At 36.6% G+C, this 23,535-nt stretch overlaps 1 protein-coding gene across 5 annotated transcripts in view; it reads right to left on the bottom strand.

Annotated features, from left to right (window-relative positions):
* The window catches only part of LOC138712443 (ankyrin-1-like), a 117,234-nt gene that overhangs the window by 60,927 nt on the left and 32,772 nt on the right, over positions 1-23,535 (bottom strand). Inside the window, exons 3-4 of one of the 5 annotated variants that reach the window (XR_011335719.1) lie at positions 21,921-22,650; positions 18,470-18,625 (exon numbers count right to left, since the gene is read on the bottom strand). The exons of 3 other annotated variants lie outside the window; for them this stretch is intronic. Coding sequence is in view for 1 of the 2 variants with exons in the window: in XM_069844309.1 (XP_069700410.1) it covers positions 3,029-4,354 (1,326 nt within the window). In the remaining variant the exon portion in view is untranslated. Of the gene's footprint in view, positions 1-1,815; positions 4,355-18,469; positions 18,626-21,920; positions 22,651-23,535 lie in introns of those variants that run through there. One more of the 5 variants, XM_069844309.1, reaches the window with a different exon arrangement.

The raw sequence follows: 23,535 nt of genomic DNA, 5'->3' as shown, positions 1-23,535 counted from the left end.
TTTGATGTTGTTAGTACAGGACAAGGCAATGATAAATCAAATTACACTATTTGATGTTGTTTGTACAGAACAAGGCAATGATAAATCAAATTACACTATTTGATGTTGTTTGTACAGAACAAGGCAATGATAAATCAAATTACACTATTTGATGTTGTTTGTACAGGACAAGACAATGATAAATCAAATTACACTATTTGATGTTGTTTGTACAGGACAAGGCAATGATAAATCAAATTACACTATTTGATGTTGTTTGTACAGAACAAGGCAATGATAAATCAAATTACACTATTTGATGTTGTTTGTACAGGACAAGGCAATGATAAATCAAATTACACTATTTGATGTTGTTTGTACAGAACAAGGCAATAATAAATCAAATTACACTATTTGATGTTGTTTGTACAGAACAAGGCAATGATAAATCAAATTACACTATTTGATGTTGTTTGTACAGAACAAGGCAATGATAAATCAAATTACACTATTTGATGTTGTTAGTACAGGACAAGGCAATGATAAATCAAATTACACTATTTGATGTTGTTTGTACAGAACAAGGCAATGATAAATCAAATTACACTATTTGATGTTGTTTGTACAGAACAAGGCAATGATAAATCAAATTACACTATTTGATGTTGTTTGTACAGAACAAGGCAATGATAAATCAAATTACACTATTTGATGTTGTTTGTACAGAACAAGGCAATGATAAATCAAATTACACTATTTGATGTTGTTTGTACAGGACAAGGCAATGATAAATCAAATTACACTATTTGATGTTGTTTGTACAGGACAAGGCAATGATAAATCAAATTACACTATTTGATGTTGTTTGTACAGAACAAGGCAATGATAAATCAAATTACACTATTTGATGTTGTTTGTACAGGACAGGGCAATGATAAATCAAATTACACTATTTGATGTTGTTAGTACAGGACAAGGCAATGATAAATCAAATTACACTATTTGATGTTGTTTGTACAGAACAAGGCAATGATAAATCAAATTACACTATTTGATGTTGTTTGTACAGAACAAGGCAATGATAAATCAAATTACACTATTTGATGTTGTTAGTACAGGACAAGGCAATGATAAATCAAATTACACTATTTGATGTTGTTTGTACAGAACAAGGCAATGATAAATCAAATTACACTATTTGATGTTGTTTGTACAGAACAAGGCAATGATAAATCAAATTACACTATTTGATGTTGTTTGTACAGGACAAGGCAATGATAAATCAAATTACACTATTTGATGTTGTTTGTACAGGACAAGGCAATGATAAATCAAATTACACTATTTGATGTTGTTTGTACAGAACAAGGCAATGATAAATCAAATTACACTATTTGATGTTGTTTGTACAGAACAAGGCAATGATAAATCAAATTACACTATTTGATGTTGTTTGTACAGAACAAGGCAATGATAAATCAAATTACACTATTTGATGTTGTTTGTACAGAACAAGGCAATGATAAATCAAATTACACTATTTGATGTTGTTTGTACAGAACAAGGCAATGATAAATCAAATTACACTATTTGATGTTGTTAGTACAGGACAAGGCAATGATAAATCAAATTACACTATTTGATGTTGTTTGTACAGAACAAGGCAATGATAAATCAAATTACACTATTTGATGTTGTTTGTACAGAACAAGGCAATGATAAATCAAATTACACTATTTGATGTTGTTTGTACAGGACAAGGCAATGATAAATCAAATTACACTATTTGATGTTGTTTGTACAGGACAAGGCAATGATAAATCAAATTACACTATTTGATGTTGTTTGTACAGAACAAGGCAATGATAAATCAAATTACACTATTTGATGTTGTTTGTACAGAACAAGGCAATGATAAATCAAATTACACTATTTGATGTTGTTTGTACAGAACAAGGCAATGATAAATCAAATTACACTATTTGATGTTGTTTGTACAGAACAAGGCAATGATAAATCAAATTACACTATTTGATTTTGCTACTAGCTAATTCTATGCATGTTTTGTTGTCTTATGGAGAGAGAATACAAAGAGTTTAGAATACACATTAATAGAAGTGAATCGATCAGAGCTAAAAGATGGTAGAATGTGCCATTTTTATATTTTTATACAACCAGAGGCTTAATTGTGAACTGCGTGAAACAGCAAAGAAAGTAATTTTATCAGACCTCTCCTTGTGCACTAAATGCCGCTCTTACAGTATGTATGGAGAAGAAAAATATTTCACCACTATCCATCTTTCAGTGTCGCATTTGGTTATTTGTAGTGTGGCAGCACTGCATATCTCCCGTGCTGATCATTAAGCAGGAAATTTTACATTGTTATACATAAACTCCCAACATTTTCAGGTGCCAGCCACCACATTTTACCCACCTATGCAGTGAGAAAAGTACCTATTCGAGCTACGATAGAGACATCTTGAGTAAAATATTTGAAGAGTACACGGGAAAAAAATGAATGTCACAATGCTGTTAAGAGTGATGTAAATATCTAATTCACTAGATTAGTACCGACTTTAGTGTTGTTCTTATCAAACCTGGTAAAAAGGAGAATTATCACCATGGATACAGCCATTCTTTCCTCCATTTTTAATAGGAACAGCAATAAATTTTGCGTTAATATGTACTAAACTAGATCATTATCTCAACCTTAACAGCAATGTGACATTCGTTCTTTTTCCCCTGTATTCTTTATATATTAAACAATATTATACGAGTAATTAATTAATAAAATACGTTACACACTCAACTTCTTTCTAGGACAGCTTTTATTAACAACACGTATTAGTTATAGTGAAAGAAATCTGTCTTAAAAAATTTTGAACGAAAAAAAGACTCAGGCATCACATAAAAAATCTTTTGGAGCGATGGTGACTGGCACCAGGATTTGTCTATCCCTGCTCACATTTATTTAATAGGATTTCTGGTGCAAGAAGTTCAGGACAGGTGCTGACTGTCATACTGTCCACAGATGCAGACAGAGTAGCTATTATATCAGTTTGGCTTTTAAGAACTGCACCACAGAATTTTTATAATTACTTGAAGCAAGGTCCAGTGGAGATTTCTGATAGTCATCTTTCACGTTCATTTCTGCTCCTTTAGAAACTAAAAACTCACACACTTCAAGGTGGCCCTGTTGAGCAGCGTAATGCAGTGCAGTCCTACTGTACTGTGCCTTCTTGTTAATCCCTGCTCCAGAAGCAAGAAGCATCTTGCAGACATCCAGGTGTCCTCCAAGTGCAGCCAGGTGCAGTGGAGTGTCTCCATTGCTATCTACTACGTTCACCTTCGCTCCTTTAGCAATCAGCAAATCACACACTTCAAGGCAGCCCCCATTTGCAGCAGAATGCAGTGCAGTCTTACTATATTGTCCCTTTTTGTTCACCTCTGCTCCAGAAGTAACAAGTACTTTGCAGACATTCAGGTGTCCTCCCTGTGCAGCCAGGTGCAGTGGAGTGTTCCCACTGCTGTTTAATATGTTCACCTCGGCTTTCTTAATGAGTAGAAGCTCGCACACTTTATGATGGCCTTCAAGTGCAGCATAATGCAGGGCAGTGTCACTTTTTTGTCTTTTGTTCACCTGTGCTTTGGCAGCAAGAAGCAACTCACACACATCCAGATGTCCTCCCTGTGCAGCCAGGAGCAGTGGGGTGTTCAACGAAGTATCTTCTATGTTCACTTCTGCTCCTTTAGCAAGAAGCAACTCACACACTTCTAGATGTCCTCCCTGTGCAGCCAGAAGCAGTGCAGACTTATTCAAGTTACATGCTGGGGTCACCAACGATCCTTTAGAAAGTAGCAACTCACACACTTTCACGTGTCCTTTCTGTGCAGCCAGGTCCAGTGGGGCGTACGAGGAACCTTCAGTATTCACCTCCGCTCCTTTAGAAAGCAGAAACTCACACACTTTCAGGTGGCCTCCCTCTGCAGCACAATGCAATGCGCTCCTTTCTGTTCCTGCTCCCCTCTTTTTGATGTGTGCTCGAGCATCAAGAAGTAGCTTACACACTTCCAGGTGGCCTCCACCAGCCGCCAAGTTCAAGGGCGTAATCCCATAATTTATTACAGCATTCACATGGGCACCCGCATTCAGAAGGACTTGCACTGTGTCCGTGTGACCTGCTTCTGCTGCCAAGTGCAACAGCGTCTTCTTCTTGCAATCATCTCTTACATCAACATCAATTTCAATGTCAACCAGGAACTGCATAGCGGCAGCGTTGCCTCTACTAGCAGAACCTTCAGCTCTGTGCATGTCATTATAACCACGAATTGATTTGAACAACTGCACGATCTGCTGGTACTTCTGCTCCGCCTCCTATAAGACAGACAAACATTATTTGAATTCTTCTGCCAATGCATTAACGTGTCTAGACAGTAAAAACAAAGGGGGGGGGGGGAAGAACTTAGTATTAAAAAGAGAAAAATACTTTGTCATAATATCTTTTAATGTTTTGCTAAAGGAGCATAAGTGTTTTAATGTAGTTGTAAATAAAATAATACCAGGATGCATCTCGAAAAGTTTATTATTATTATACACCCCTGTGGGATGCTCTTCAAAGAACAGCGTGTAAACTCCATATTTACTGGACTGTGTATTATGCAGTTATTTTAATTATAATTTATACAGTATCTAATATAATTTTCTTACTGAATTACCAGTACATCATTCATGAACAGTAGTACAGTATTATCCCATTATGTAATATGTCAAAGACACTTATAGTACCGGTACTAATATGTACTTAATTACTAATTTTTTTTCGGAAAAAAAAAAAGTTCGTTGTAGTTGTAGGTTGTTTGCCTGGTATGTGAACCCTTACAATGTATAATCATATTTTCAAGACGATTTAAATATAAATTTATACTGAATGGCATATCATAACAAGAGCTTTCCGTTTATCATCTATAGTAATCAGAATCACAGTCACAGAGACTGCAATGCATCAAAGAAAACAAACTGACCAGCTAAAATTTCCACAATTACTGCAAGACTGAGGAAAATTGTTTGAGAAAGAGGGTGTAGGAAAGGGGTGGGGTATGCAGCAGCAGCAGCAGCAATATCGAACAAAGAATATTGAAGCTGCCCAAATGAAATTTTTAAGACCACTGATAGGGGTCACCAGAAGAAATCATACGAGTGGCTCAGTATCCCCATCTGCATTGTGTACAGTAAACCTGCACTTCTTCATGTGAGGGTGGCAATGAACCTGCGGGTTCCTTAAAAGCTATAAGTAAGTAAGGAATTATGTTTTTCATATCTACCACACTCTTCTCCATTGATCATTTCTTCTGTACACTTCAAGATTCTTATTTGAAAGTATGTATGAAAGCTGTGATGCTTTGTTGGCGAATCAGCAGGTGGTAAATGCTTGGGTATCACAAATGATTCAGTTGCAGCTACCTTTTCGATGCACATTCTATAATGAAGTGCATTAATGAATTTCAATGTTTTGCAGTCATACAACACTGGCACAGCAGATTCAATATCCGAGTGTTGACAACATTAACAATAAAATGTATTTCCAACTGAACGGAGTTGAGCCACTTTCATCGGTTTGTCAAATGCCGATGTTTTCTCAATGGAAAAAAAAAATTTCTGGATATGGTATCACAGCCCGAGAAGGTCTGCAGAAACAGTAGCAATTTGCAGATGTCAATACAAAACAATGAATGATGCTGGAAATATATACGGGATTGGAAGATCATCCCCGTCTTACATCACTGGGATAGTACAACTTGAAACTACATGTCCTTAGCATGGTACAGAAGCAGAATCAACAAATCTGTATCTTCCCCTATTGCTGTTACACTTGTATTTTCTGCACAGATTGCAACATGAACAATGTCCACATCAGCATTCCCATCTGCATTGTGTACAGTAAACCTGCACTTCTTCAACAGCTCACCTGTAAGGGAAATCATTGCTTGCTTGCAGTTTTCATTATTCAAGATGTCCTTCTCCTTCCTGACAAATTTCATGTCTGCACTGAAATTTACATTTCTACATCTCTTGGTGCTGCGTCTGCTGAACTGCGTCCTTAATCAAACAGTAGGAGAGCTACTGTAGCCCTTTAGTCTTGTCCCGCTTCTTAAAGATAGGTACAATCTTCCATTAGCATAATTCTTACTGTCCTATATTCTGCGACTTGCTCCAAAGTTCGAAATTATTTACTCAAAATGATCCGCTGTTACTGAAAGACGAAATGTGCTACATGTGAATGCATACATAATGGATTGTCCTGTTCAAGTGCTTACACTCATTGTTGATGCTGAATATGACGACAGTCATCAACACAATTGATTTTTAAATTTGTCTTTTTTTGAATAAGATGACTTCTGTAATGAACTGAACTTGAAAAATATCTTGATTTTAAAAATACTTAAGATAATTTCTGTAGTGCTCGGGAAAAGAGGCATAAGTAAAAAATGTCAATTTTACAGGAGAAGGAAAAAAAAACTGTCTTCACACTGGTTTATGTCGATTTGATTTTCTTCTGTATGAATTATTGTAATGGGAGAAATACTCATGTCCTTTTCCCAAGCGAGCAGATGTTCTGTAAGTTGTCAATAAATTAATAAAAAATGTTTGTGGAAACTGACTTATGCCACTTTTCCCAAGCACTGCAGATTTTAAATCAAAATTACATAACAAATTGTTGTATATTGTTAAAAGATATTTTTAACTTAAAATAAAACTATTATCTCCCTCTACAGAGCATAAATTAGTTTCATTCTGCATTTGATAGGAAACAGCCAGTGCGCCACTTTGAAATCAATTTTTGGGAGTGTTCCTATGTTCCGATTTTGTATATGTTATTTGGCATGGATTCCTGAGGTGTAATCTGGTTAGAAACCTTTGAAATAATTTTTTCCAGGTCAAATTGAGGACCGTTTTTGCAAAACTTGCTAACTGCAAAATTTGCAAAATTGAGATTTTGGTGGATGCGTTAACATAAAACAGGCCTCTACACGATGTTAAAGTTATCTTAGTAAAATTGAATTATTTCTCTTCATTATAGTGTGTCAAAGTGTGATGGTTGCACCTATAACCTATTTGTCTTCATTCAGTTTTTTGTCTCTCCTGTAAAATTTAGTTTTTTCAGTTAGCAAGTTTTGCAAAAATGGTCCTCAATTGTAAATTGCATGGACTATCTATTCTATAAACATTAAATTGAAAATGAAAACATTTGTGCCGTCATGAGTTGTAACAAAAACTTGCACGAGTAATGAAAGGTTAAAGCGAGACACTTCTACTCTTTCTATTGGTTGGTAAGATGTTGCAACATTACTTTTGAATGTTTCTAATAACTAGAGTCCGGCACAATATGAAGAAAATGTTGCGAAAATATGAAATAAATAATTCAATGCTAAAATATCTTCGTTCCCAAACAATTTGGGACAGGTTTACATAATTTCTACAAAATATTCCTTTAGGGATTAATAGTTTTGTCTATATTTAATATAATACCAAATAAAATACAATAAATCTGTATAATTAAACTGTTTTTCAGTACCATCAAATCCTTACCTGAGTGCAAGATAACTAAATTTTTACACTAAGAAAGAGAAAAAAATAGTTCAAGTGTTTCCTGGAAAATATTTCTTTGTCTCATAATGTCAGGAAAGCCTGGTTCAGTGGTAGTTACAGAAATATTAACAGTGAGGAAAAAAAATAGTGCAAAATATGAAAACAAAAACGTGAAAATTGTTATAAAATTATGAAAATTTTACGAACATATTATGACATATGAACATTTTTTTGGCATTAATTGCATTCTACACATCATGAATTGTGAAAACCCTTTTCCCATAGCAAAGATATTTTAGCATATGAAATTTCATATTTTGTGTGTGTGAATCAAGTAGCCAATATGAAATATTGGAGTGCAAGAGGTCAAATGACTTTATTGTCAAACGTCTGGCATTAGAAAACAACAACAACATATTTTGCCTGTCTCTACTTATAACATTGTAATTCATGGATGGGCAATTTACTGGTACCATACAAATCAAAACAATTAATTGATGATCTAGTGGACTTACTCGTGTTAAATATGTCCACTAGATCATCAATTAATTATATTCAAGTGTTAAAAGTAGTGTACGCAAGATTCAAAAATGGAAAATCAAAACAATTTAAGACTCAGAAGCAAAGGGGTATAAGAGCACAAAATATGACTGAAAATGTTTAAGCTTTCCTAAATTCCGTGAAGTTTTAATTTTAATCGCTATTTAGGAAGGCTTAAACAAAACAGTTAATGGATTTGCAAAGTCAGTCTACAGAATCTGACAAGAAAGTAAAATACCGTTAACATAGTCCTTACAAGTTACCGTTACATTTTATCTACTGAGGTCATTCAGGATCTTGTAAGGCATGCAAACAATTCATTGAAACTTCTATGGTGAAAGTAGGTGGAAAAATGTTCGGAATACCTACATGATTTTAAAAGTACTAAACAGTCCTGGCATTGTTTTGTCAGATGTTTCAGTCTTTCAGACCGAATCTATTTCAAAAGCTTCGAAAGTTATATGGTTGTCAATTTTCAACTCGAATTAATATCAGTGCAAAATAATACATTTTTAAAAATTAAAATTAAAACTTCACGGAATTTACGAAAGCTTACACCTTTTCAATCACATTTTCTCAAAAGTAACTAAAGTGCTCTTATACCCCTGTGCTTCTGACCCTTCAATTGTTTTAATTTGCAGTGGCGTAGCGTCAATGTAAGCTAAAAAGCTCAGCTTCCCCAGTTAATAATAATTTCATAATAAATCTGCAGTTTATGAACAAAATTATTAATTAATTTTAATAGAATTTATATTTATGCGTTAAATATTGTGATGCAGCAGCTCAGGATGATTTGTGATGCAGCAGTAAACAAGAAGCCTGCACACACCAGCTTCCAAGCAGACTGGTTTCTTACACTCATTCTTCTGTGTAACCCGCCCCGCAGATTTTCCATCCCTTTCTAACTAAACTACCCTGGTCGCAAGGCTCGCAAGAAGCTAGCTTTGACATTGAAAACAATTTAGTTTCCGAGTTATCCCTTTCATGAGTTGTGTTCAGTTAAAGTGTTAGTGTGCACTGTGGCTGATATAATAAATAATGAGCGAAATAACAGTTCCTGACACCGATTTACTTGAATTTTTAGGACAGTTCTGTTATCAATACTGACTTACGAAAAAAAGTGTGATTTAGAAAACAAATGACCGACTCCCTTACTGTCATTGAAGGACACAACCAAAATACAGACGCATACTTACGTAATGATACTAATATTGTATCTATTGACCGTTAATATTGTGATTTCTCTAAGTATGACAGGGAGTGAGCGAATGTTATACGTATACGTGTCTATTTGTTATAGAGACATGTGTAAACCGTGAAATCATATTTTACTACTGTACGTGCTATTTGAAGTCATGCCTTATTGGTGTTACTTACGAGGTTCTAGCCAATCTTCGGACTACTGACTTGACATTGACTATTTATTTTAACCTGTAAGTGGTGAGGTATTTTTCTAGTCACGTAACTGGTGAGGTGGGGATTGCACTTACCCCAACTTAGAAACTTGTATCGTAGCACTCAGATAATCAAACTGAATTTTTAATTTATATAATCAAGTACTTTTATTAGTTTTAACTAGGTTTTCTTCAAAATTAGGGACGGAGGCAGCATAATAAGCAATGAAAAAAATATAATCTCCGCATATCCGCCTGGCGCAGGCTTCTTTTCTTACAATGGCTGGAGTACTCACAGCCACCACCTCACCAATTACGGGTTAAGACTATATTTTTGTAATATGTTTTCTCATATGTACGTGAAAGACAACTTGAGTTAGCTTCCCCTGTTCAAAATTTCATGCTACGCCACTGCTGTTAATTTGTATGATACAGAACGACTGATATGAGGAAACCGGAAGTGTAAATCACAGCTCCATCTCTTGATGTTGGAGGGAAGTTTCGAAGCACTTCCAGTTTGCAAACCAGTAAATGCCCATCCATGCTATAGCTCTTCAGTATCTGCAGACTCAAACGTCACTATCAATATATAACTGCTTCATTCATCAACAAAATGATCTTCATTTGTCTGCAGCTGACCGAAGCTTCACATTCAACTAGTCGCGATCTGAGTTGACAGTTTGTGTCCTTCACTACTGAGGAACTGTACCAATGGCAACATTCATCACTTACCGCTTCCTTCTGGGGCCGTAATTGACGCTCTGCTTCATATTTCTTTTCCATTTTCTTGAATTCCTCCTCTTTGTTTTGTAGTTCGTCTTCTTTCATTTTCAGTTTCTTTTTCAGAACTTCAATCTCATTTTTCAATCCATTTTCGTTCAACTTTCCATCCTCAGAGCCACATACGGACTGTGTGCCCAACTTTTCAAGAAGTGGCAACAACTGTGCCAGGTGCTCTTCTAAAGTCTTCAACCTCATCATCTGCCCAGGCATAGCGTGTGGTTTCTCCATTCTGCGAACAAGTAAACAGGAGTAAGAGAGTGTCCATACCACAAAGTCTTCCTATGTGACTATTTTATTAACTTCTGCAATGTTTACTAACATTAATTACAACTGAGCATGTGCGATAAAACAGTAACAAACAAAATCTCGTTTATCTAAACGGGTCATAGTTTACAGTTACCAGACATTTCCATTTCCCGAGGATAGTCCCCAAATTTAATAATTTGTCCCCAGATATCCCCGGATTTTCAATGTTAATTATTATAACTTTATGAAAATACTGTTGAAATATCATTGCACTTAGATTATTCATTCAAGATATTTGTGGGATGTATATTGCTAAGATGTCCTCCAGACAGAAAAAAATTTAAAGAGATAATTTATTATATTATTTTTCTTCAGATGTATATGAACTTGATCTGGATGAAATAATTTATTTTACGAAATTTCTTGAATAAATATGTGACTTCAGAGAATATAGCACCTATAATGAAGAAAATACTTATTTTTGCCAAAAATGGAGTGATTTTTTTTTTAATTTACATCGAGAAAATGATTTTGTATGTAAAACTCCAGAAGTTGCTCGAAATATTTCTCCATCTTGATGTAATGTTCAGTGAAGAAATATTTTTTTCTTCTGTAAATATGTGGAGATCTACAAAATATTTAATGAATTTAGAAACTGTTCGAGCCATGCTTGCTATTTTAACCAACTTCAACAAGACGTAGCCTATGAGGAATGTGTTGCAAAATTGAGATCCAGAGAAGACCTGCTTAAAAAATTCACTCTTCTGCAAATACCAGCATTTTTAGTAGCAGTTAAATATAACTTAATGATTATTTTTTGTGTGTAAATAGAATGAGTATTTTAATTCTTGAAGTGTATAAAAACAAGAGACTACAGTATAAATAACTGGAAAACTAACAGAAATGTTAAAAGTAATTTTTTTTTTTTCATATATCAATAGCTGCCCCCGGAAATTGTGAACAAAATCTGGTAACCTTATCATAGTTACCAACTGGATTTATCGATCTCATAAAACAATAAAATAATATTTAATGTAATACCAAAGCAAGGATTAAAATTAGAAAGAAAACCTCATACGAAGTTGGATGGAGGACGCTACTGTTCTGGGTGCAGAAGTACGTAAATAAGGGACCCATGTTCTACAGACTTATCGCAGTTTCTTATTAAAATATCTGGTATGCACGATATTATACGAGACATGCACTTAATTATACAGTAGTAAGCTGTTCTGTGTTACTGGCTCACACGATGTATTTGTAAACTTCCTGACAGAGTTTCCTGCATGTCCATTCACTTTACAGGTTGTTTCATAATTATAATGCACAGCGTCCTCTCGAGTGTTGTATTTGTAACAAGTAGGGGGGAAGAGCAAAACAATGTATTAGAATATGCCGATAAATATCATATATGACTTTTATGCCGGAAGTATTTGTGGCTGCAAACTAAAACCACGTGTTTAACACTATATACATCTCATAGAAGTCAATGAAGCTGAAGAAAATTATGGCTTACACAATGCAAGCAAGAGTTTGTGGCGCAACTCCCGACATTCCATTTAACGAGCAAACACAGTAAAAACTATCTAAAGTAGGAAATTATCCATTTGTACTTACTCCTATAAAATACTAACAATCTCTAAAAAGATAATATAACTGTTAATCGGTCACAATCAACTACAATGTTACGGAGAACAAGGGCTGAAAAATCCGCATTGATTTTATAACTGCAAACTGCGTACTTCCCATTTCTAGTCACGTGACTGAACAAAGGCTGAAAAACCCACATTGATTTTATAACTGCAAACTGCGTACTTCCCATACCTAGTCACGTGACTGCCGCAATACCTCTGGCGCCCTCGTCATTGATCACGGAGAACAGAGGAGACTGAACCAGCCACATTGATTTTATAACTACGTACTTCCCATACCTAGTCACGTGACTGCCGCTCTCGTCATTGATCACTTTCGTTTAAATGTTTTCGCTATTATCCATTATAACGGCAAAATTAACTCCGAAACTTGTCGCAAAGATGAAATACCTTATTAAATTTCAATGGTTAGCACATTGTAATACCAGTTGTTAATGTAACAAATATTATTAGTTAGACCTATAATAAAGTTATTTTGTGTAGTCTACTTATATTTTTCTAGTTCACAAAAACTGTAAATCTAATACAGTAAAATGAACCGAGCAGAACAATAATTGCATTGAAATGTGTGATGTTGTCACGCTCTTGTCGTTGTTGTAGTAACCACAATACAAGAAGTTCACAACATTCCATTAATTGAGCAAATACACAGTGACAACTATAACACGATTGGGCGACTGACTGTAATAATAATAATTATTGTACTTACTTTTACAGAACACCAGCAATTGCACAGCAACAGACTCAAAACAAACTACCGACGTCACGGAGAACAAAGGAAAATGCCAAACACAATGACTGAAACTGCAAACTGTGTACTTCCCACCAGCCACCACACCCAGTCACGTGACAGTCACAACACCTCACACTCTCTTGTCATTGGTCACTTTAAACCAGTGATGCTACTTCAAAGATAAACATCTGTATTCCAGAGCTAAGAAAGGTGCTGAGGCACAGTCGACTCTAGTAGAATGTCGGAAGGCTCAACTTGGCAACATTGTGTCGTCTGCTCTTGTCAGTCATACTTACTGCTGTCATACTTCACTAACAGAACCAAAGTTTTAATGTTAATATCAGAAGAAGATCCTTAAAAAGTTAATCCTACGTCGTACCGGTACAAGGAACCAGTATAATACAGTACATTACGGATTAGATATATAACTACATTTGCAACAAAGTAAAATAATCCTCTTACATATTTTTAAAATCTTGAATAATATCATCCCTTAAAAATTGCTGTAATTTAAAACAAGGATTCGTAAGGGGTATGTCGTGTCTTCCATTTTTTTCCACATGCTATAGTTTAAAAATATTCCATTACATTATGTACAAAACTCAAACACGTACAATTCTTAGGCCCATAGGCGTGAATATTGAACACATTTTGTTACGAGGGGCATCCAGAAAGTAAGTTTCCCGATTTTTTCCCCTTGAAAGGAAACGTAATTAGCCGTGTCAATTGCGCATGCGTAACAGATCTATGACGTATCAATCATATGCCAGCCGGACAGGTCCCGCCTGGTGCCAGTAGCGTGGCAGCAGTGGTCCGAAATGGAAGCTCTTATTCCTTCTCCCGCCGCCTGCGAGGTTCGGTCGGTGATAAAGTTAGTGCACAAAGCATTGCGCCAATTGAAATTCATCGGCAGCTCTGTCAGGTCTATGGGCTGAACATCATGAGTAAGCAGATGGTGCGTCGCTGGTGTAGGCAGTTTTCCAAAGGTCGTCAAAGTATCCATGATGAAGAGCGCAGTGGGCGACCGTCCCTCATCAATGATGATCATGTTGAGCTGGTGCGGCAGTGCATCATGGAGAACCGTCGCTTCACGATTACGGAGCTGAGCAGCCATTTTCCGCAGATATCGCGATCCTTGTTGCATGAGATTGTCACTAAGCACCTGCTGTTCAAAAAAGTGTGTGCCAGATGGGTGCCGAAAAACCTGACACCCGAACACAAAATGCAACGTTTAGGAGCAGCACTGACATTTCTGCAACGGTATCACGATGACGGCGACGAGTTCCTCGACAGGATCGTCACGGGGATGAGACTTGGATTTCCCACTTCACCCCGGAAACCAAGCAGCAGTCAATGCATTGGCGGCATAGTGGATCTCCGGTCAGGACGAAATTCAAACAGACGCTGTCGGTACGGAAAGTGATGTGCACGGTGTTCTGGGACAGGAAGGGCATTCTGCTCATTGACTTCCTTCCAAGAGGTGAAACAGTGAACGCTGACCGTTACTGTGAAACACTGCGAAAATTGCGACGTGCCATTCAAAACAAGAGGCGTGGAATGCTTACTGCAGGTGCTGTGCTCATCTATGACAATGCTCGTCCACATACGGCTCGGCACACAGCAGCTGTTTTGACGGAATTTGGCTGGGAGTTGTTTGATCACCTACCCTACAGTCCTGATCTTGCTCCCAGCGATTTTCACGTTTTCTTGCATCTGAAGAAATTCCTGTCCTCCGGTGAGCATTTTGGCAACGACGAAGAGCTGAAGACGTCTGTCACATGCTGGTTCCATTCACAGGCGGCAGAGTTCTACGACAGGGGGTTACAAAAGTTGATCCCACGATACGACAAGTGTCTCAATTCTGATGGTGGCTATGTTGAAAAATAGCTGAAACATTGCTGTACCTGTTGCCAATAAATGTTTTCCTGAAAGTGTGTTCTTTTTTTTTTTTAAATAGGGAAACTTACTTTCTGGATGCGCCTCGTACATTGTACTTTATTCAGGTCATAGGCCTCCGTTGGTTTTCAGCCAGAATTAATGAATCTATCCAGTTAGATCTAGGCCACTTTTTTCAAACTTCAGTAATATTAATTAATAAAAAGACACTATGTATTTATTATTAGATATTTTTTTATCTTATTTCCAACATCTATATGACAGTTCTATATTATTTATCAAAACATTCCATTACATGCAATACAAAACACATATTGTACAATGCCTAGGGTGTACTATATTTAATACGTTTTATCTTATTTAGCCCTATATTTTCTAAAATGTCTGCAATTTTCTCTTACCATATACTGGTTTACTGGCAGCTATGATATCATTCCTTGCCTTTGAATATTATTATCTAATTTATGTTCATAATGACTGAAAGTATTTTATCAGCAAGTCCAACATATTCCAGTGCACGTGAGCATACATCATTTACAAAGCCAACTTCACTATACAAGATTGTTTTTAAGCGTACCTTTAACAACTTCTTTTGATTTCCATATTTTATATAGTTTTCTTCATTAACACTGTTTGAAATTAATGCAAAGATGTGCGTGGGACAATTGACGCAAATGGTTTCGTGGTGCCACATAAGTTTTCATTAGCCTACTCAAAAATCGAATTCATCACGTACGGTAATCAGTGAACTTCTTTCGGGTCATTTCCTTGAATATCATTCAAAACGAATACCGATACATAAAAAAAATCATTTTATGTGTACTCAAATGAAAATTTTGTTCTTCCCATGCCACATGATTTTATTTTTTTCGCGTATTAAAAAAATGTTATACATATCAGATTTATAAAATACAACCATCCGCCCTTCAATAAGGGTGATCACAAGGATCCAGAAAACAAATACATATATAAAAATTTATAATGAAACAAAGCAAATACATACAATAAATTTCAAAAGAAAATTAAAGTGAATCATGTTATTTGAAATAGAGATGAAATTGCAAAATTTGAATTAAGTCCTTTAGAATTTCTCTAAGAAGGTGTATTTGGAGATCGCACCATGAACTCCGAAAGAAGTCCGTGTACTAACATTAGCCATGATGTTACACAGCTTGCTAAAATATGGAATACAAAGGTTTATAGATTATTTTTCTTTTCATCGTAAGTAAGTTTTGGCTGTTACGCATCTTTTTCAAATCTGATAGTCAGGTCTAGTATTGTTCCTGTTCTTTTTTTCTACCAATAACAACAATATCTGCTCGTCTTGTTGAATCATCTCCCAAGATACAATGCACTTCTTCATGGACTTCTAATCCTTGTTGTCTTAAGATGTCAGCAAGCATTGTCCTTACCCTGTGATGGCGGTTGTTCCGCAGTAACTCAGTCTTTCGGCAAGTCCTAGTGTTACAGTTTCGTCACAGCTTGAGTGGCGGCAACGGGTTGTATTGAATGCTCTACCTGGGACTAACCATACTGTAGAAAGGTTGCTTGGCATCTTTACCGCATTAATATATTCAGATGATGACAGGCCTTTTTTATTGAATATCCAAGAATGTCCTAGGACATTACATATGAAAATAGACTCCTTTACCCTTATGCAGCAGTTGACACCATGAAGAAAAAGATCTTTTCCTTAGAATTTATTTCAGTTGCTGTCCTTTATTTTAAGTTCGGAAATTCATTTTCAGAGAAATTAAGATTTGTTAAAGCACGTTGTCTTTCTTTGTTAAGATCCCTGGCAAAATTGAAATAGATGTCATTTATATGTAAAAGTTGAGTGCAAATATTAAAATGTTGAACGCTAGCTTCCCACTCTGCTCGAATGATACCAAGCCCTCGAAGTTTTCCAAAAGCGTAGATCATGGCATTAGGGGTGTCATCAGGAAGCATAAAATTTTACGGTTTAAGTATAATAAATGTAAGTTATTTAACGTAACACTATTTAAAATTCTACGGCTTAAATAGGCCTATATGCAATTCTTCTTCCAATATGCATGTTGCCTGTTCGACTTTAAAATTTTCCCCCATGTTAACTTCTCATTCTTCTTGGGCGACCTATGCTTCTTTTTCCAATTGAAAACTTAAGCATTCCTACCATTATGATTCTGCCATTTTCCATGGAAAATGTAATTAATTACTGTATAAGTTCACACAAACAACTTTTGTTTACTGAAATAGCCTCGTAATGTTATTTTGCCACTTATAAAAATAGGGGTCACTGACATAGCTGTCCACACCTGTGGAGTAACGGTCAGCGCGTCTGGCCGCGAAACCAGGTGGCCCGGGTTCGAATCCCGGTCGGGGCAAGTTATCTGGTTGAGGTTTATTCCGGGGTTTTCCCTCAACTCAATACGAGCAAATGCTGGGTAACTTCCGGTGTTGGACCCCGGACTCATTTCACCAGCATTATCACCTTCATATCATTCAGACGCTAAATAATCTAATGTTGATACAGCGTCGTAAAATAACCCAATAAAATAAAAAAATTGACATAGCTCAGGTGGTAGACTGCTGATCCGGAGCCATGCTCGTTCATGGGTTCGATTCCCACTTTGGCTGATTACCTCGTTGGGTTTTTCCTGAGATATTCCCAAACTGTTGGGCGAATATCAGTTAATCCCGTGGATATCATGTCTCATCTCGCTATCATCAATTACCATCAATGCTAAATAACCTAGTAGTTCAGACAGTATTGTTAAATAATACTGTATATATTAGCTTGTGTCGCCGAAAATGTTCTCACCTTCAATGTATAAATTAAAACATTTGTAATTCTGTATCCTAGCATGTTTAGCACTAGATGTACTATATTATGTATACTGACGATGCCATGAATCTATCTATCTGTCTGTCTGTCTATCTATCTATCTATCTGTCTGTCTATCTATCTATCTGTCTATCTATCCTTTCTGTCTGTCTGTCTGTCTATCTATCCTTTCTATCTATCTATCTATCTATCTATCTATCTATCTATCTATCTATCTATCTATCTATCTATCTATCTATCTATCTATCTATCTATCTCTATCTATCTATCTATCTATCTATCTATCTATCTATCTATCTATCTATCTATCTATCTATCTATCTATCTATCTATCTATCTATCTATCTATATATATCTATCTATCTATCTATCTATCTATCTATCTATCTATCTATCTATCTATCTATCTATCTATCTATCTATCTATCTATCTATCTATCTACCTACCTACCTATCTCTATCTATCTATCTATCTATCTATCTATCTATCTATCTATCTATCTATCTATCTATCTATCTATCTATCTATCTATCTATCTATCTATCTATCTATCTATCTACCTACCTATCTACCTACCTACCTACCTATCTATCTATCTACTTACCTACCTACCTACCTACCTACCTATCTATCTATCTAACTTAAAAAATCGGAAGGTAAAATTGATAATGGTATCAAGGAGCCACTAGTCTATTATTACTAAGTTGTGGTTTGCATGTCTGACTGCGAAACTAGTAGGCTTGGGTTCAAATCCTGTTTGGCATTTTTTCAACTGATTCAAAACAAATGCTGTAACCTGTAAAACGGAGGAAATGTCATTTCAGCATGCTCACCTGCCATGGCATGCGTAAGCGTTCCTAAGTGGTGAAAAGGGGATAAGGTCAGTGGAGCTGTCTGACAATCCTCCCAGCTAAGTCAATGGACCTGTTAACCAATAGCAGATGTGGTCCTCCAAGCAGTTTGGGGGTTGCATGTAGGTGATATAACTACTGTAACATAAAAATAACGCGAAAACACCAACGTTTTCGCATATCAAGCAGGTACAAGCGATGAAGATTCATATACACATTCAAGATGAAGATTCATATAAACATTCAAGTATTTTATTGATCTTACGAGAGTAATATGGTGCTAACATAATGTTTCAAGAATATTGCATTAAACCACTAAGATAAAGTAAGCTAACATTGATTAAATGCAGGGGCGTATTTTGCGGGCTACCGGCGGTAGGCCAAGGAAATTACAAAAGAAAAAGTTTATAATATAACATAATGTAATAATTTTGTATTATTAGTTTTACCATAGTAATTAAAATTAAAGTAATTGTTAGATATATTTTGTGTAATAATAGGGTCAGCTGTAGCCCAAACCCTTTTACCAGTATACGCCACTGATTAAATGAAGCAACAGACATTACATTAAACGATACAATGGCTTATGTTTTTACAAAGTATGTTATAGTCCAGCTGCCCAGAAAAAGTGTCCAGCAGTACTATGCTGAACAATCCTAACATTACAAGTTAGGCAAGCAATGGAAAAATATACTTAATGCAAACTGATGCAGTGTTCATGGAAATTTGAAAACATTGCAAGTTGTCATAGTAACTAAAAACAACGCACTTAAAAAAAACAGAAATGAGTTATTCTTCTTCTGTTGACTCATAATTGTTCAAGGAGGCTATTGGACACATGTCTTGCCAGTCGCCTCTACTACACTAATACAAACCCAAAAATTCAATATACCGTACATATAAAACTACCTTTTGTTAGTGTTATTATCAATATCAATGTCCTATTTCAGTTCAGACACATATACCTTCTCATATCCTTCACTCTGATAACATAGTCCAGTGGTTCCCGAACTTTTTGAAAGTGCGACCCACTTTTCTGGAAAGAATTTTGTCATCCCTACTACCATAACGGTTCTTAACCCCATTCAAAAAACACAAATGCCTCTAAATAAAAGAAGATATTTACTCAAAACCAGTGGCTATCACCGAAAGAATGACCAAAACAGAAGTACAGCATACTGTGATACGAAATATTACGTAAACATCAATTCCACAGCTTCAAACCATTGCCCCTGTGGGGCACAGTACATCAGTTATTCATAGATTTCAAAAATGCGTATGACTCGGTGAAGAGAGAAGTTTTATATAATATTCTTATTGAATTTGGTATTCCCAAGAAACTAGTTCGATTAATTAAAATGTGTCTTAGTGAAACTTACAGCAGAGTCCGTATAGGCCAGTTTCTATCCGATGCTTTTCCAATTCACTGCGGGCTAAAGCAGGGAGATGCACTATCACCTTTACTTTTTAACTTCGCTCTAGAATATGCCATTAGGAAAGTTCAGGATAACAGGCAGGGTTTGGAATTGAACGGGTTACATCAGCTTCTTGTCTATGCGGATGATGTGAATATGTTAGGAGAAAATCCACAAACTATTAGGGAAAACGCGGAAATTCTACTTGAAGCAAGTAACGCGATAGGGTTGGAAGTAAATCCAGAAAAGACTAAGTATATGATTATGTCTCGTGACCAGAATATTGTACGAAATGGAACTATAAAAATTGGAGATCTTTCAAAGAGGTGGAAAAATTGAAATATCTTGGAGCAACAGTAACAAATATAAATGAGGAAATTAAACACAGAATAAATATGGGAAATGCGTGTTATTATTCGGTTAAGAAGCTTTTGTCATCTAGTCTACTGTCAAAAATCTGAAAGTTAGAATTTATAAAACAGTTATATTACCGGTTCTTTATGGTTGTGAAACTTGGACTCTCACTTTGAAAGAGGAACAGAGATTAAGGGTGTATGTGAATAAGGTTCTTACGAAAATATTTGGGGCTAAGAGGGATGAAGTTACAGGAGAATGGAGAAAATTACACAACGCAGAGCTGCACACATTGTATTCTTCACCTGACATAATTAGAAACATAAAATCAAGACGTTTGAGATGAGCAGGACATGTAGCACGTATGGGCGAATCCAGAAATGCATATAGAGTGTTAGTTGGGAGGCTGGAGGGAAAAAGACCTTTGGGGAGGCCGAGACGTAGGTGGGAAGATAATATTAAAATGTATTTGAGGGAGGTGGGATATGATGGTAGAAACTGGATTAATCTTGCTCAGGATAGGGACCAATGGTGGGCTTATGTGAGGGTGGCAATGAACCTCCGGGTTCCTTAAAAGCAAGTAAGTAAGTAGATTCATTATATGAAAATCTTCTTTATTACTTGTGCAAGAAACTAAGATGGCTTTCGTGGGGTAATGCGCTGGAAAGTTTTCCAGTTAAGAACAGAATTTCTAATATAGCGGTATCTGCAAGACGTGAAATCGGAATATGCGAACTTATTTATTTAGTACAATTGTTGGTGCATGAACTTCCTGCTATGGTGCATGCACATTCTTACACCCATAACTTACAGCTGTTGACTATCATAACCAGGGCTGTGAAGTTCATGCAGTACAGAGTGTATATTTAACCACGCCCTCGTACACGTCTGATATCAGATATTTCTGGATACTCAGCTGTGGTATCGGAAGCAATGCATATTATGCCCAATCAGAGAAGTCTTTATAGAAGATAAAACAAATTTAAGTGCAGCGTCTTTTGATAACTGCCATAACAGCCACTTGTACATGTAATACGCTTGACTCACAGTTCAATAGACGGCTGTTTACTTCCTTTAGGTACTATTAGATAAAGACTGGAAGATTTAAAATTCGTAACATAACTGCAAAAATTACTGAACAAACGGGTTTAATACAATTTTTCTATAACTCTTTTAGTTTCCGTATAAAAAATGTTATCTGTGAGTCTAATGTTTTTGGAAATGATAGTACACCATCAATCTCAACTTCGGTCCGCCATGTACGTTGCAGCTGTGGTGGTATCCTTGTTTACAGATCAGGGTACTCTGTTGTCTCTTTGTTGTGGTTAGCGTGTGTTGGAGGAAAGGTCATTGGAAATGACGTTCACATTTACTCAAACAGTAAATATTAGACTATTATCAATCCTAAAAACATGATATTTTAGGAATTAAAAATAGAAGAAAAAACAAAATTTCACTACACAGTATGTTCAGTAGACCGAGATGTGCAGTCTGTATAATTTTGGCAGCAGTTTATATTGTTTACACCCTGTATATGAAACAGGTATACTACTCTGTAATGCATGAACTTCACAACTCTGGTCATAACTTAGCTGTCCACAGATGCAGACAGGGTAGCTATTGTACCTGTTTGGATTCTAAGAACTGCACCACAGAAGTTTTACCATTAGTTGAAGCAAGGTCCAGTGGAGATTTCTCTTTGGCATCTTTGACGTTTATCTCTGCTGCATTAGAGACTAGAAGCTCACACACTTCAAGGTGGCCCCCTACTGCAGCATAATGCAGTGCAGTCCTGAGGTGGTTCATTTTATTGGTGCGATTCAGTGAACTTCTTGTGTACAATCCTCCCTTCTTGTTCACCTCTCCTCCAGAAGCAAGAAGCATCTTGCAGACATCCAGGTGTCCTCCCTGTGCAGCCAGGTGCAGTGGGGTGTTCAGAGAGTTATCTTCTTCATCCACCTCCGCCCCATTAGCAAGCAGCAATTCACACACTTCCAGATAGCCCCCACATGCAGCACAATGCAGTGCACTCGTTGCTCTTTCCACTCCCCTCTTCTTCATCTGTGCCCGAGCATCAAGAAGCACCTTGCACACTTCCACATCGCCTCTACCTGCAGCCAGATTCAAAGGAGTTGTCCCATCATCTGTTGCAGCATTCACATGGGCACCAGCATTCAAAAGAACCTGCAGTGCGTCCAAGTGACCTGCTTCTGCTGCCAAATGCAGCATAGTCTTTTTATTGCTGACTGTCATTTCAATATCAATGTTAGTGTCAACCAGGAACTGCATAGCAGTAGTGTTGCCATTTCTAGCAGCAGCTATTGCTCTGTCCGAGTCCTTGCCAGGAACTGATCTGAAGAACTTCACAATCTGCTGGTACTCCTGCTTCGCCTCCTACAAGACAAACAAATATTATAATTGGTGTGTGGATAAGCTTCGGGGCTTCTACCGCGTTGTCTTGGTGTTGGTGGCTGACGTTTCGATTGCTGTGTTGTGGCCATCTTCAGAGCAATTGTTGGATAAGGAAATAGTCTGCCAGCTCGTATATATATAGTAGTCTCGATGGGGGGAGTACTTGCGGTGATAGGTCGTAGGTTCTCCTTCTGACATCTGATTGGTCCTACGTTGTCCAATCCAGTTGAGGTCTGTATGAAGGGGAGTATTCATATTAAATACTGGTCCTCATAAGGTCGGAAAGAGTGACCTTGATGCCGTGACGAGAAACCAGGTCTCCACATATACGCGGCGCCCCACCCCTTCATCCGGACACGGCATCAAGGTCACTCTTTCGGACCTTATGAGGGCCAGTATTTAATATGAATACTCCCCTTCATACAGACCTCAACCGGATTGGACAACGTAGGACCAATCAGATGTCAGAAGAACCTACGAACTATCACCGCAAGTACTCCCACCAATCGAGACTACTATATATATATATATATATATATATATATATATATATATATATATATATATATATATATACGAGCTCGCAGACTATTTCCTTATCCAAAACTGCTCTGAAGATGACCACAACACAGCAGTCGAAACGTCAGCCACCAACACCAAGACAACGCGGTAGAAGCCCGAAGCTTATCCACACACCATGTACACAGGCCACGGAAGCCTATTCGAACACTTAAATATTATAATTCTTCTGCCAATACATTAACGTGTCTATAAAGTAAAAACAAAGGGGAAAAACTGATTTTTAAAAAGAGAAAAATACTTTTTCATAATACCTTTTAATGTTTTGCGACAATAAGGGGGTAGGCC

Source organism: Periplaneta americana, chromosome 2 (assembly GCF_040183065.1).
Source record: "Periplaneta americana isolate PAMFEO1 chromosome 2, P.americana_PAMFEO1_priV1, whole genome shotgun sequence".
NCBI classification, from domain to species: Eukaryota; Metazoa; Arthropoda; class Insecta; order Blattodea; family Blattidae; genus Periplaneta; species Periplaneta americana.
This window is presented reverse-complemented; position numbering and strand designations above follow the sequence as displayed.